Consider the following 15239-nt stretch of genomic DNA (forward strand, 5'->3'; position numbering starts at 1 on the left):
CACGGAAGATGGCACAGCAACGGCTGAAGGTGATTATACCGCAAATTACAATGTTATGTTCAGTTTTACAAGTCCCAGCCGAGAAAAGGAAATGAGTATTTCAATAATAGATTCCAACGATGTCGAAGGAGAAGAAACGTTTAATGTCACCTGCTACACAAATGACGTACGAGTACGAATCGGTAGCTCTTGTCAGAATGCCGTGGTTACTATTCAAGATGACGACAGTAAGTATTAACTATGTTTTTTTTTCAAATTATATAAACAAATGGATTAATCTTTTCAAAATACACCGCTACCGGCTATGCTTGACTTTTCACCCAAAAATGGGTAGTTTTCCCAATGGAAAACAGAATGACCGACCAACAAACTATTCTATTAATCTTCCCTTAGAATGCCTTCTAATTCATTCTAAGACAGGCATTTACAATTTTCAGCAATCGGTGTCTGTTCCATGCCGTATATTAAAAAAAAAGTTAGCTTGTCCGACGAAGCAACAGTAACTAGGGAGGTACAAAAAAGTCAGACGTTTTCTCAACGGAATTTGTGGTCTTTCTTTTGTATTTTTTTGTCCACTGAAGATTATCACTTTAAAAAGGTGAGAGAAGGAGTCGATTGGCAAGGGGAAAAAATTCCATTTCATATAATGGAAAATCGTGCGGCAAATTCATAACAACCATGTGATGTCAGCCAGAAAGAATCCTATTGAAAACTTGCGATTGAGCTGATGAACATTCCGCATGAGACATGAAAAGAAGTGAAGTGAAAAACAGCAATTGATGACCACTCGATTAGATGACTTAAATGAGAACATAGTGATATCATAGCTTGCCATGCTCGTACGCTTCAAACTCATGAGTGGAAACCAATGCAAATAGTGGGTTGCACGGTTGGCTTAGCTGCTAATACATTGCCTCTCACCAATGCGACCTGGGTTTGAGTCCTGCCTGGCTTGGTGTCAGTGGCAGATCCAGGAACTTTATAAAGGGTTTACCAGGAATGCATGGAAGGGGGTGTCTTATTAAGGATATACTGAGAAATTTAAGCAAAAGGAGGAAGGGCGGAAGGCGGCTAGGGAGGAGGGGGGATGGCGGGATGGCTAGCCACCTGCTTCATCATCTCTAGATCCGCCCTTGCGTATGTGAGTAAAGCTGCTTGCTGATTCTCTCCTGTGCTTCGAGGGGTTTCCCCCATGTTCTCCGGTTTTCCTCCTTCCGTATATTCAACTTCTAAACTCCAATGCTCTATTTGTGCATAACCCGTAATGCTTTGCGCCTTGGGGGTCATAGGTCGTATTCAGTCGACGCCATGTTGTTTTGATGGCGTCTGACTGTCGTTGTCAAGAATGGGCAAAAATGGCTTTTGTTGTGCTCATAGCTATACTACTCGAATAATCGAAAAAAAATCCTCTGTTGAAGTTCTTTAGAATTCCTAAAGATGCAGCACGTAGAAAAGCTTGGTTGCAGCGAATACGGCGAGATAACTTCGCTCCAACTGAGAACACTCGACCTTGCTCAACTCACTTTGTTGGTGGAGTAAAATCATACGATCCACAAAGCAGATCATTTACACCATCCATCTTCAGTTATAGCCACTGTGTGTGGGTATACCAAGAACGAGTAAAAATAATTCGAAAGGCTACACTGACAATACCCAGCAGTGCACGGGCAATGAGAATAAACTGGGTTGCTGGTTGATCTTTCAAGCACCAAGTAAAGCAATTTACTCTCTTCGTTGTCTGTAGAAAAGGATGAGTAACAGTTCCCCCTTACGGGTAGTAAATGAACTCTAAATGATCGAAAATCACAAAGAAGGATTACTTTAAAAAGTTCTAAAGAAATATCAGTTGGAATACTGTCGAGAAAACTTACTTTACAGAGTAATCCCTTGCTTATGTTCCCAACACGGAGTGTTTATACTATTGACTCTTCCATCAATAGCGGACCTCCATTCTTTTATAATTTAATATACTAGGAATATTGACAATAGAAGTCGGAATGTGTTCTTTGTCTTTGTCAGAAGGGTCCGAAGTCGAAATGTTTAAAGCATTGCACAAGATGTTTACGAGGGCCTTTTTACCTATCGATTTTTCAAAATCAATAAATAAAATTGGATACCTCTTGATACGTTTTTGGAAGCTTTAAGTAAACGTTGTTTTGCACGCTTCGAGACGTTATTAGTTTGTTTACCTTGGTTACCCCACCCCCTAGGCCCAAAGCATTGTGGGTATGCGTAAGTAGAGAATATTCTCGATAGAGTTATTTAGTAAAGATAGACAGGTGATTATTGAAAATCTCGCCCGCTGATTTGGTCGAGAAACTCACACTATCACACGTTAGAAAACTCATTAATAATTCATGAAGAAAACACAATAGAAATCATGACCATGAAGGTGATTTTATATCTGATAAAGATTCGTCTTCATTTGCATAAACTTTAACTTGGATTTTCTCTATCAAACTTGGTTCATTTCGTAAAAAAATCGGTACACAATGAGAACAAACATCATAAGTTTTCTAAGCCGTTCAATAATCTCGCAGATCGTGGTTTATCGGGTCTAAAACCACTCGGCTGCGCCTCGTGTTTTATACCCGATAAAACACTCCTGCTCGTTTATTAAACATTACATAATCACCTCCAGCGATAATCCAAAATGGCGGCCAGCCGCTTTGTTGTCGTTACCGGAGAGGAATTAGAAATAATGAAAGAAAATTTTGTCCCCAAAAGGACTAAAGAGGCTAACAAATTTGCAAATTCAAAGGTAAAAAAGGACTTAAAACAATCAAATAAGATCAAACAAAATGTTTTTACGCCTATGTTGTATTTGAAGCCTCGCTTTTCACTTCAGTTTTTCCTAATTTTAAATGTGTCTTTTATCTTCTTTTTTTCTTTTTTTGAAAGAATCACCTGTGTATTTATACTAAAACAATGATTTGCCTCAGCCTCAGTGAATATCTGAGAATATTTACCTCGCCGCTCGAAGACTCGCGTCTTGGTAAATATTCCTCGACATTCACTTCGCCTTCGGCGAATAATTGTTTAAAAAAGCCACAAAAAATAAGACCTTGTAACTGACCAGGTCAGGAGGTTGTTTATTTGAATAAGTTGACTTTTCTAAAAAAAAGAGTTTGTGCTAACGTTCGCAAATTTTCTTCTTTGCAGCCAAGGTAGTCTTCTGTCCGGATGTTCAATCAAAACAAATAAGGGAGAACAATGGTCCTCTTTCAGTCAATATTTGTCGTGAGGGTGACCTGTCTTACCCGCTTACTGTCGTTAAGTGAGTAAATGTATAGTTCATTGCATCCTCTTGTAAAGGATAGAGAAGCGGTTACAGCGGTAAGAGGCTATGCAAAATACACCCAAATATTAAAGGTAAGGTAATGGCATCAAAGTTCCCTGCCCCATCTTGAAAGATAGCTGTGCCTGTGCATCGAAGAGAGACGAACGGCGAGCTTGCAATGATAGATACATGTGAACAATCGCCCAAGGTGTTAAAAAACGGTATCGCCTCTTACCGCTTAGTCCGGTTTCGAGTAACCGCTTGGATTAGATCTTAGAGTGCAAACCCTAAATCCGTGAAATAGCACAAAAACTAAATAGCACTAAACACATCTATTTCTTTTGTTTTCGATTGTATTATTGATGCTTTTTTGTACGAATTAGTTAGTACTATGTCATGAATATACGGTTTGCACTCTACTTTAGTTGAGTTTCTTGGAGCTAAGTCTCTCGGTTTGATGGGTTAATGTGTGGTTCTCTCCTGTACCTCGAGGGGTTTTCTCCAGGTTCTTTGGATTTCCACACTTCGTGAAAATCAACATGTGAGCTGAGAGTTGTATGCCTCTAATATTTAATGTTATGACATTTTACTCACTATCTCGCTTTTCATTGGCCGAGAGCCCTCAACTAATCCATGGTATTATGTGAATTATATGTAGGTTGCCTGCATATACTTATCATGTCAAGTTCATTCAAAGTCACACTGGGAATTGAAATACGTTTGCTATTTCTTTGAAAGCAGAATTAAATCTTTATTCTTAGTTTACTACAAATGTATAATAAACAATTGTTGAATTCGGTTAATTTTTGCATGTTATCGCCGGTAAATTATCAAGACCTCGGCCATTTTATCCGCCTCAGCCAGCGGTACACGATCTTAGTGTTGATAATTTATGATATCATATTTACCCTCTACCAATAATTGTATATTAGTTTTAACGTGTGTGAATGACAGAGGGACGAATTAGAAACCAGTGTGTATATATATATATATACTGAATTTTCTACAGGTTATGTACGACAACAGATGGAGGAGTCCTTCCTTCCGTTACCGAAGCCTGCGCACTTCTAAGGTTAACATCAAATAGCAACAGGACAACTTCTGAAATTACTATAAACGACGATGATGTTGGAGAGCAAGAATTCAAATCATTTTCATTTTACTTGGAAAAAAAAGATGATGATCCTTCAGCCGATTCCGTCACAGTTGACGGCATAACCCGTCCTAAAGTAACTATTCAGGATGACGATAGTAAGTATAGTAGTGCCAGTGTCTGACGACAACCCTATTCAAATGAAATCATAAAAATCGGACAATAATTTTAATGACTCATAAGGAATAAATTAGTTACAGGGTTAACATGGAAAATATCGTGTTACAATTTCGGACTCCGGGAAAAAAGTACCGGGGATGCTCGTCGTATCTCTTAGGGGTAAAAATTTGCGATTTGGTATCTTTTAGGGTGTTAAATGCGAATTTTTGAAAATCAGCATTTTCTGGTATCTCTTAAGCCTGGTTCACACGAGCAACGCAATTGCAAACGCAAACGCAAACGCAAACGCAAACGCAAACGCAAACGCAAACGCAAACGCAAACGCAAACGCAAACGCAAACGCAAACGCAAACGCAAACGCAAACGCAAACGCAAACCAAACGCAAACGCAAACGCAAACGCAAACGCAAACGCAAACGCAAACGCAAACGCAACGCAAACGCAAACGCAAACGCAAACGCAAACGCAAACGCAAATGCAAACGCAAACGCAAACGCAAGAAAACTACGTGTGAACTACAGTAACACAAACGCAAACGCAAACGCAAACGCAAACGCAAGGAATGGAAAATTTTCCATTTTCTTGTGCTTGCGTTTGCGTTTGCGTTTTTAACGTGTGAACCGGAGAAAACGCAAATGCAAACACAAACGCTAGACGTGGTTCACACGAGCAACGCAAACGCAAGGAAAATACGTGTGAACTATAAACAATCACTACTGCGCATGCGTATCTTAATTTACTTGTATTTGCGTTGTACGTGTGAACATTGCTTGCGTTTGCGTTTGCGCTTGCGTTTGCGTTTGCGTTGCTCGTGTGAACCAGGCTTTAGGGTGTCGGAAAAGGAGAGAAGCGTGCATCGATATGGCTTATCCTTGGCGCTTTTTATAGGTCAGATGCCTAGTGTAAGAAGAATAGTTACTACTCGAGGAAACTTATTATTTGTTGTGGTATCTCTTAAGGGTTAAAAATCATTCAGCCACGCCCTTTTTTAAAGACTTCCGGTATCTTTTAGGGGTCTTTTTGAAAATTTCCGACGAGCATCTCCGGTACTTTTTTCCCCACCGGGGGACACTCATTGGTAGTGTCGTTAATCGGAATTAATATGTTTTAGTTTATGCTAATTTCGTTAACCGGTACACGACGGAACTACCACGGCCATTTGAACACGTCATTTGGGTTTTGAATACAACTAAACTAGCATGCGACTACGCCCAATACCGAATATATTTTTCCCAACTAGCCGTCAATATTTCGTGGTATTGTCGTCTCAAAATCGTAGCTAGTTTATAGTATTATGACATTACACTCTGTATTTTACCACTGAACTATTATTGTTGATATATGACATTGTTAGTAAAGTTAGCTGTCAAAGTAGAGTACAAACATTATAAGTGTGTAACATAAATACCACTAAATACTGCTAAATTATGCTAATCCTATTGTTTTCTATTGTTTAATTAGCACTATTTACTACTAAATAGTGCAAAGCGTTGCACACTTTTAGTGTTTGTACTCTAGTATTTCAGCTTTTTCTTTGTCTGGTAATTCAAGCATCATAATATTCATTTTCGTAAGAAAATTTTTTTGTACTATTACAATTAATTGAATCTGAAATGACCAATATTCTATTATTTCAGATACCTTTAGTCTGATGAACGTCAGTAACAATATTATACAAAAAACTGAAGGTATTGGAGGAGCTGATGTTAATGTCACTATAATCAGAGAAGGGGAAATTTCAGCTCCTTCCAATGTCAGGTAATTAAAAACAAAAAAGAAAAAAACCAGCATAGAATGGAAAAGGGTTAGTTAAGGATGATTATTACCCGCTTATCACCACCACCATCGTAATCTTTATCATTAGAGAGTTTTAGATTTACGTTCACGGCAAACGTGAAACGTAGTTGACCAGTGAAAACTTGTTTCAAATAGCTGAGAAAGAATCGCAAAAAAGTCCAAGTAGTAGGGAAAAAAAGAATATTTGTGTGTGGTATGAAAGTTTGCAAGAGGTTAAGTTAAATACGTACAGGAAGACGATGAAAACGTGGTCATGTTTGCCGTTTGTGGGGAGAAAAAAAAAAATCAATCTAAAACTCTCCATTACCATTATCATCACGTATGTTACGCTCTCTCAACTTGATTAATGATTTACCTGACGATTTATAGCACACGTGCTGATATATACTTAGATAGGAGCGATTGTATTTCAGTTGTTGTGGAATCATTCGCACGCCGGATCACAAGGACTCAATATAATATTGTTCAAAAGCGTAATAGCAAGACAAAACATTCAAAACACTTCTCTAGTTATCTCAAACGAATTTGTAAGTAGTTATACTTATAATGATTTAATCTTAAGTGATTTTTAGTTGAATTAGCGTTTATATCCCACAGTTGACTATTGCCAATACACATGTAAGGGTCACGCTCGACACGCTCGACAGTCCCAGATATTGAGGAATTAGTACAAGAATTAAAGATATTCTAGAGAAGGAAAATCGTGTGTTTTCATTCATAAGTAGCGACCCACGACGAGGGAGCGAAAACAACGTACACGAAGCTTTTGTCAGATGTGAGAATTCACGAGTCATCTCTGTAGTGTTACAAATAGACAAAAAACTGAGCATAAAAATACGCTGTTTTTATGATTATACTTTTACACTAATATTACTTTGTCTTTAGATTAGAACTCATATTTACTACTGCAGAGAGTGCAGATTGCACTGGAATAAGCCCCCGTGTTATCCAATTTAATGCAGGCGTAACAAGTAAAACTATAACAGCCTGTACAGTGGTAGATGACAAACTAATAGAAGGCGACGAGACCTTCAAGGTTAATATATCAGGAGTGTCTCCAAGCAATGTTGATATTCGGTATTCTGAAAGACTTGTCAAACTGATAAGTGATGATGGTATGAAAAACCCTAATATTTATAACATATATCTTTGCTATATTTCATATTCAAATATACGAGTATATATTTCTTTACTTATGAACTTTTAAAATCAGATAGTCCATAGCAAATATCAGTTGATCATCAACCATTTGTTACATAGAGTTTACTTAATAGAAAGTTCAGTATATGCACAAGTTTTTTGAGTACGAGTAGCGATAAGGCTGCGCTCATAATGTATGGCAGGGGGAGGGGGAGGGATAGGTGAAATTTAGGGGGATGGGAAACATTTTTACCAGTAAAATGTGGGGGGGTGGGTTGAAAATTTTTTCAGAGAATTGGAGGGATGCCAATTTTTTTTAAATAAGCTACGAGAGATTGACCGTGGGGGCGGGGGATAGTTTTTTTTGGGAGGGGGGACTTCAAGGGAAAGTCTTAAGAATTTTTTTGACATTTAAAGATTTCAGCTGCCCCCTCCCCCCCCCCCCCCCCCCCCCCCCCTTCTGCCATACATTATGAAGCCTAATTATTACCGATTCAGTGAGTGTTTTTAACACAAATAACGAATTTACCCATGCAAAGCACCTTCACTTGATTACAGGTTTTTATAGTGTACATTCATAAAAAAAGTAACTTATTTGGTCTAACTTGTTTTCTATTGTATCAAAGACATAAGTATTGCACAAACTTAAGTTTATTTTCTTCAATATGTTACACACAAAATGTCGTGGCTAAGCAATCGTATTTAAGCATGTTTATTACATTCTGCATCTCATTTGGTATCTTGCATACCTACCTACCTACCTACCTACCTACCTACCTACCTACCTACCTACCTACCTACCTACCTACCTAACCTACGTACGTACGTACGTACGTACGTACGTACCTAACCTAGCTACCTACCTACCTACCTACCTACCTACCTACCTACCTAACCTACCTACCTACCTACCTACCTACCTACCTAATCTACCTAGCTACCTAGCTACCTACCTAGCTACCTACCTACCTATCTACCTACCTAACCTAGCTACCTACCTAGCTACCTACCAACCTACCTAGCTACCTAGCTACCTAGCTACCTAGCTTACCGACCTACCGACCTACCGACCTACCGACCTACCGACCTACCGACCTACCGACCTACCGACCTACCGACCTACCGACCTACCGACCTACCGACCTACCGACCTACCGACCTACCGACCTACCGACCTACCGACCTACCGACCTACCGACCTACCGACCTACCGACCTACCGACCTACCGACCTACCGACCTACCGACCTACCGACCTACCGACCTACCGACCTACCGACCTACCGACCTACCGACCTACCGACCTACCGACCTACCGACCTACCGACCTACCGACCTACCGACCTACCGACCTACCGACCTACCGACCTACCGACCTACCGACCTACCGACCTACCGACCTACCGACCTACCGACCTACCGACCTACCGACCTACCGACCTACCGACCTACCGCCTACCTACCTACCTACCTACCTACCGACCTACCGACCTACCGACCTACCGACCTACCGACCTACCGACCTACCGACCTACCGACCTACCGACCTACCGACCTACCGACCTACCGACCTCCACCGACCTACCGACCTACCGACCTACCGACCTACCGACCTACCGACCTACCGACCTACCGACCTACCGACCTACCGACCTACCGACCTACCGACCTACCCCCTACCGACCTACCGACCTACCGACCTACCGACCTACCCGACCTACCGACCTACCTACCTACCGAACTACCAGACTCTACCACCTAACGACCTACACTACCGACCTACCGACCTAACCGACCTACCGACCTACCGACCGTACTCGACCTACCGACATACCGACCTACCGACCTACCGAACTACCGACCAACCGACCTAATCCGAACCTAACGACCTACCACGACCTACCGACCTAACCGACCTACCGACCTACCGACCTACCGACCATACCGACCTACTACCACCTACCGACCTACCGGACCTACCGACCTACCGACCATACCGACCTACCGACCTACCCGACCTACCGACCCTACCGACCTACCGACCTACCGACCTACTTGCTTTGTTTTAAAAAAATATTGCAGGAAAGCCAGGATCAAAATACTTCATCACTATGCTTTTAGAGTACATAATATACATCCTTGAAAAAACTTTGTACGAAATTCCACAATTTTGCACAAATAAGTTAATTTAGTAGACCTCAGTAGACCGTAGACCTACGAAACTCTGTACTAATTTGTACAATTTTGTTAGTTAATTTTTTCACTGATATATGTTATGCACTCTATTACTATTTACTTTTGTGATATTTCTCAGTATATGTTACATGCCAAGGAGGGGGAAGGTTGAAAGAAGCCAATGGTCCTGCTACAGTGAGACTGGACAGAACTGGAGCAACCGCAATCACTGCTAATGATGTATTGTACGTAGATAGATATTTATCAAACTCTAACATTTCCATAATGATAACAATGATGATGATGATAATGATGATGATGATGATGATGATAATGATGATAATGATGATGATGATAATGATGATGATGATGATGATGATGATGATGATGATAATGATGATGATGATTATGATGATGATGATGACCTGTCTTAGGTAATTCATTTTATTATATGGCAAGGTAATTTCACGCGCTATGATTGGTCAATTTGCGGTCCATAACTTACGGTACGGACCGAAAAATGAAATGGTTCACTGAGTGTACGTACTTATGATCTTTTAAAACATTCAAATCAAATCAAACATTCAAGCCAGTAGTTTCTTTCGTAAATGTTTTAAGCAGTTTTCTAGGCTCATCCGCTCTTGAAGTATTTCCATATTTCAGTAATATTTCACCCCCACTTGAATTTGAATGTATTTTTAGACAGGAGAGTTGGCAGTACCTTTTTTAATTGAGTCGAAAGTGTGCCTTCTTCATGGCTTCAGCCATTGTGCATATGGCGGCCTGCTTCAAACAGTCAAAACGTTGAAAATTGACGAAAACTATCCATGTTCAGCCAGCCGTAATTTTCCAAAGCTTCTCATTCATTTCTGGAGACAGTTTTTGAGTTTTTTTCTCAATAAAAGGCAGGAAAACAAACGGAAGGCAGTAGGTTTTTTCATCTTGGTTGTGAATATCTTGAAGTTTGAAGTACGACAGTTTTCTTCTCAATCTCATGTTGAGTTCTTGAGGTCTTCTTTTGATGCCTTTTTGCTTTGCAGTTATATGTTTTGCAAAATAAAGCCTCACTTTTGTTAACGAGTATTTCAGAAAACTTTAAACTTTAGCTAAATTCTTTCAAAGTAAACTAAAACTTCGCCTTTTGAGCGACTCAAACACTACATGACTTTTGGCACGTACAGGAAGCCCTTCCAATGCAGTTCTCGTTTGAAATGAGCTGTCAACTTTACTTTTTGTTGCTTCGCCTCTTTTTGATCTCAATGCCTTGCCATATAATAAATATCTTATTAACCTCGTTTGCTCGGTCCGTACCGTAAGTTATGGATCCTCGTTTTTTCCACTTTTTTATGGCCCGCGTGCTACGCGCTTGGGCCATAAGGCAGTGGAAAAAACTCGGTCCATAACTTACCGTACGGACCTCGCACTCGTTTAATAAGAGCTATTTATTGCATATGATAACCATTTATATTTTCTTTTATTTAGGTGCAGCACTGCCGACGGTACGGCTTTAAGCCCGAGCGACTACACATCTCAAGCTTTGGCCACAGTCTCTTTTGCACTCAATCAATTGACTAAAAACTTTCCTGTGGTTGTTACAAATGACAGAGTAGTTGAGACAAAGAGAGTTTTACAGTTACTTGTTCATCTTTAGACCCACGAGCGATGGTTGATGCATCCTGTTTTGGAATAAAGATAAATATCATAAATGATGACAGTGAGTATATTTTCTCGTCATATGAATAATTAATCAATAAACGTATAATAGAATCATTCATTTCATTCAATCATATCTCTTTTCAGCCTATGTGTACTTCTGTCCTGGATATTCAACTGCCATAGAGGAAAACGTAGGTTCCTACAAAGTACGACTTTGTCGTGTTGGTGTGCTTGAAGACACCCACACTGTGCGGTAAGGATTGTGCAATGGCTGATTGCATTAAAAATATTTCTACCCATTCCAACTGATTTTCCCCTATTTTTTCCTATGATTGTGAATTTTCTCCTGTTTTCTAAGGCCGAATCAAGTTACAATTTTAGATCATCCAAAGAGCGGTTGCTCGAGAGACCAAGAATAAAATCTTTAACCACTCTGGGTGACAGCGCATGTGAAGTTGCTGCGCCTAAGCTGTGGAACGCCCTCCCAGCAGAAATACGCACTGCCAGAAGCACGCAATCATCCAAGAAGCTGCTTAAAACGCATTTATTCAATAGACATTTTGCTGATAAGTTTTATAATTAGATTTAATATATACATATATATTTCTATATCAGTTTGTAATGCGCGTGTGAACATCTTCCTATGTAACACGCGCTACATAAGTATTAAATTACTATTATTATCATTATTTTTATACAATATTTTAGTCTACAAGGATTTATCAAAGTTTTCTTTTCGTGTATTTTTAACCACGTTTTGTCTCTCACATACAGACTATGCAGAACTTCCGATTCAGTCTATCTGCCGCATGATTATCCATCAGTAGAAGAACAGTGTGATAATATAGTGTTTACAGCCTACGACACGGTAAAAGAACTCGTCATTCCTGTGACTAACGACACTTGGGGCGAACAAGAGTACAAAACATTCAACGTTTCCATAAACACTAACGATTCTCGCGTCACCTTCAACGATACGACAAGTTACGTTGTTACCATACACGATGATGACAGTAAGTTTTCGTTTTGTAGGAAATAACTGAAAATAGACAAGACAAGACAACGTATTTTATTGGCTCCTTATAAATAAATCTACATTGGAGTCTATAATAGAACCAATAAAATATCTAATCTAATCTAATAATAAGAACTAAGTCAGCAACCACAGCCCGATGTAATTATTGTCTTTTTCCTGTCCAGCTGAGCGGTGAAATTTGTCCCAGGCAACCACAGAACGCTTAGCTGTTTTGCCGCTCGGCCCTCATTCTCAGGCTACTGTAATATAACCCAACTCTTGCGTATTTTTCTGTTTTCTTTTGACTAAAATATGATATACATGCCTACAAGAAGCAAAAATATGGAAAGGAAGAATTAAAACAATTTCACTTTCACTTTCAATTTCACTTTAGCCTCAATGTGCTTCCTTCTTTCAAGCTCCAGAAAGTCTTAGGACCGGTTTTATTTCCCAGTCATGCTTTGCGCGCCGCTTTCACCGCTCAGCTGTCTAGTAAAGCATTTATGAACAAATTTTATGACAATTTTGCTTTTGAATGGAGGTTAATATTCAACTTACTAAGTTGTGAGGCTGACGCACTCCTTCAGAATGGAGTAATTTGGAGGAACTAAAAATAGCGAATAATAGAATAGATAGGATGTCCTTATCCCTCCTCCCACAAACATACACACTCACCAAAACGGAAATAAGAAAAAATGAGAAACATTAACCCAATTGCGTAATTTCTTTGGTATAAACTTTTCATTTCTAAATTCGTTACCGATTTAATCCTCAAATGACTTAAAATCTCCAGATACCTTTTATCTGACGAGCGTCACGGAAATGCAGATGACTGAAGGAATTGGGCCAGGCATTGTTACTCTCACTATAAACAGAGATGGTAGAACTTCAGTGGCTTCCAATGTCAGGTAATTAAGTCGAATGGAAAGTATATCTCGATTGGCTGCGTGGCGCACCATTCAAATGCATCCACTAATCAAGGCTGGTCAGTCCGTATGTACAACATATTGATGTATCGATCGATGTCTTGTCTTGTTCTAAGACTCATAATCAATTCCATGTGAGTATCCAAAGACGTCACAAAACTGTTAAAGCATACTATTGAAGGTTCGAATTGCGCTAGCCCACGATGTGCCTGCGTACCAGTTACAGCTGAATAACCTTCAAACAAGAGAATATGAACTAAGAGAAGGAATCCTACCTATATAGCCTTGTAACCATCATGTGTACAGTTTGATGCTATATTTAGCTTGGAGATATTTTGAGTGAACAACCTGATTGCTTGATTTCTTGAGGGTAGGCGGCTTCCAGTCTTGTAGTAAACAAAAGCCTGTGTTTTTGTCGTAGACGTAGCGAAACATGGCGCTTTTCCCGTCCTAAAACGAGGCATTAAAGGGAAGCATGATTATCGCGGGTATGGTAACGAGTTAGAAGTAGCATCAATGATTCTCAAAATTTTATTGAAGAACCACACACGTTTTAAATTTCAAGTGGGAAAAACCATCAAATTTTGCGAGAGACTCTGTACTTTTTATAACCTGAATTAAAAAACATCTACACATCTACATTATATCAAATTCAATTTTTTAAAGGTGAATTTTCTAACGCATGGAAAATAGATTTGCGCTAACGCGTTGTCTTTCACCACTTCGGTTCCCAAGGATAGGCTGACTGGTTGGAGCCTTGCGGACACCATATGTAAATAGAGTTAGCTTGACGTGTTGTTCTCTCCCTTGTCACGAGGGTTTTTCTGAGGGTTTTCCGGATTCCTCCCTCCGTAAAAATCGATATGTGAGTCGAGCGTTGTGTCAGTATTATGGTGAATATAGTGATAGCGTGTGGGAGTTAAAAGTGTCCCCAATTAGTGCGAAAGCGCTGGACCGACTAGACTCTTAAATAAGGATATTTTAAAAATTGTATTATCGTCGATGACATCATCATCATCATCACCAACAGCATGTGAAATGCTGTTTTGACAGTTAGTTATATAGAACAAATGCCAGTAGGCTGTTACGAAATGGTCAATGCTTAGTTGTGCGTATATCCAGTTCTGGATTTACGCGGGAGACTGCTAAGCACAAAAAGAAGCGTCAGAATCACACGAGGCAACTCTAGCTTCTTGAGTGTTTAAGCAGCCTCCCAAGTGCATCCAGAACTGGATATACGTACAACTAAGCATTAATCATTTCTTTTATAACAGAGCAAAACCGTAAAAGAAAATTAGATGATCAAAAAAAATTCAAATTTTGTTCTAACTAATTTTTCAATATATAGCGCGCTACTCAATCACGTCAGCGTCCACCATCCATTTCTGGATGCACGTTTGCGCACGCTAATTAATCAATCAAAGCGCGAGTTATATTGTGGCTATGTTATGATAATTTATTGATTATTGAGGGAAGGAAAAAATGATATATGAAATGCCTTTTCTTTGTTATTTTTTTCCTTTAGTCTGGACCTCATATTCACCTCTACTGCAAAGAGTGCAGATTGCACTGGAATAAGCCACCGTGTAATCCAATTTGCAGCAAATGAAGACAGCAAAACAATAACAGCCTGTACAGTGGTGGATGACAGACTAATAGAAGACGACGAGACTTTCAATGTAACGATATCAGGGATGTCTCCAAGCAATGTTAGGGCTGGGAAATCTGAAAGAACTGTCAAACTGATAAGTGATGATGGTATGAAAAATCCTAATATTTATAACATATATCTTTGCTATATTTCAACCATTTGTTACATAGAGTTTACTTTACAGAAAGTGTGAAGTACAGGGTTATGTGCACAAGTTTTTTGAGTTAAAATACCGATTCAGTGAGTGCTTTACAAAAAACGGCGAATAAATTTACCCATGACAAAGCACCTTCTATGGTGTGATTTATATGTATTTATATATACAGC

At 39.5% G+C, this 15239-nt stretch overlaps 2 protein-coding genes and 1 long non-coding RNA gene across 3 annotated transcripts in view; all 3 read left to right on the forward strand.

Annotated features, from left to right (window-relative positions):
• LOC116299460 (uncharacterized) lies at nt 1-11315 on the forward strand. The gene is made up of 7 exons (XM_031708119.2): nt 1-227; nt 3163-3277; nt 4290-4531; nt 6191-6311; nt 7236-7465; nt 9804-9909; nt 11147-11315. Exons 1-7 carry the CDS (start codon nt 56-58, stop codon nt 11313-11315), a joined length of 1155 nt encoding a protein of 384 aa, XP_031563979.2. The 5' UTR covers nt 1-55.
• LOC116299461 (uncharacterized) lies at nt 6752-7051 on the forward strand. Its single transcript, XR_004197470.2, has 2 exons — nt 6752-6877; nt 6948-7051. It is a non-coding gene; the product is annotated as an uncharacterized LOC116299461 (long non-coding RNA).
• The window catches only part of LOC148905200 (extracellular matrix protein 3-like), a 20216-nt gene continuing 14785 nt past the window's right edge, over nt 9809-15239 (forward strand). The window contains exons 1-6 of the mRNA XM_089040891.1: nt 9809-9909; nt 11147-11378; nt 11465-11573; nt 12095-12333; nt 13129-13243; nt 14787-15019. Of these exons, the coding sequence (XP_088897017.1) occupies nt 11327-11378; nt 11465-11573; nt 12095-12333; nt 13129-13243; nt 14787-15019 (748 nt within the window). The 5' untranslated portion in view covers nt 9809-9909; nt 11147-11326. The remainder of the gene's footprint in view (nt 9910-11146; nt 11379-11464; nt 11574-12094; nt 12334-13128; nt 13244-14786; nt 15020-15239) is intronic.

Source organism: Actinia tenebrosa, unplaced genomic scaffold, assembly GCF_029948245.1.
Source record: "Actinia tenebrosa isolate PJP-AT-01 unplaced genomic scaffold, QUT_ActTen_1.0 PGA_scaffold8__29_contigs__length_14323225, whole genome shotgun sequence".
Classification (NCBI taxonomy): domain Eukaryota; kingdom Metazoa; phylum Cnidaria; class Anthozoa; order Actiniaria; family Actiniidae; genus Actinia; species Actinia tenebrosa.

Excerpts from the sequence above, each read along its gene's own strand:
- LOC116299460 (XM_031708119.2), top strand. The coding sequence starts at position 56 with ATGTTCAGTTTTACAAGTCCCAGCCGAGAAAAGGAAATGAGTATTTCA. Across the intron at positions 228-3,162 it reads TACTATTCAAGATGACGACA|CCAAGGTAGTCTTCTGTCCG; the intron begins GTAAGTATTAAC and ends TCTTCTTTGCAG. Across the intron at positions 4,532-6,190 it reads AACTATTCAGGATGACGATA|ATACCTTTAGTCTGATGAAC; the intron begins GTAAGTATAGTA and ends CTATTATTTCAG.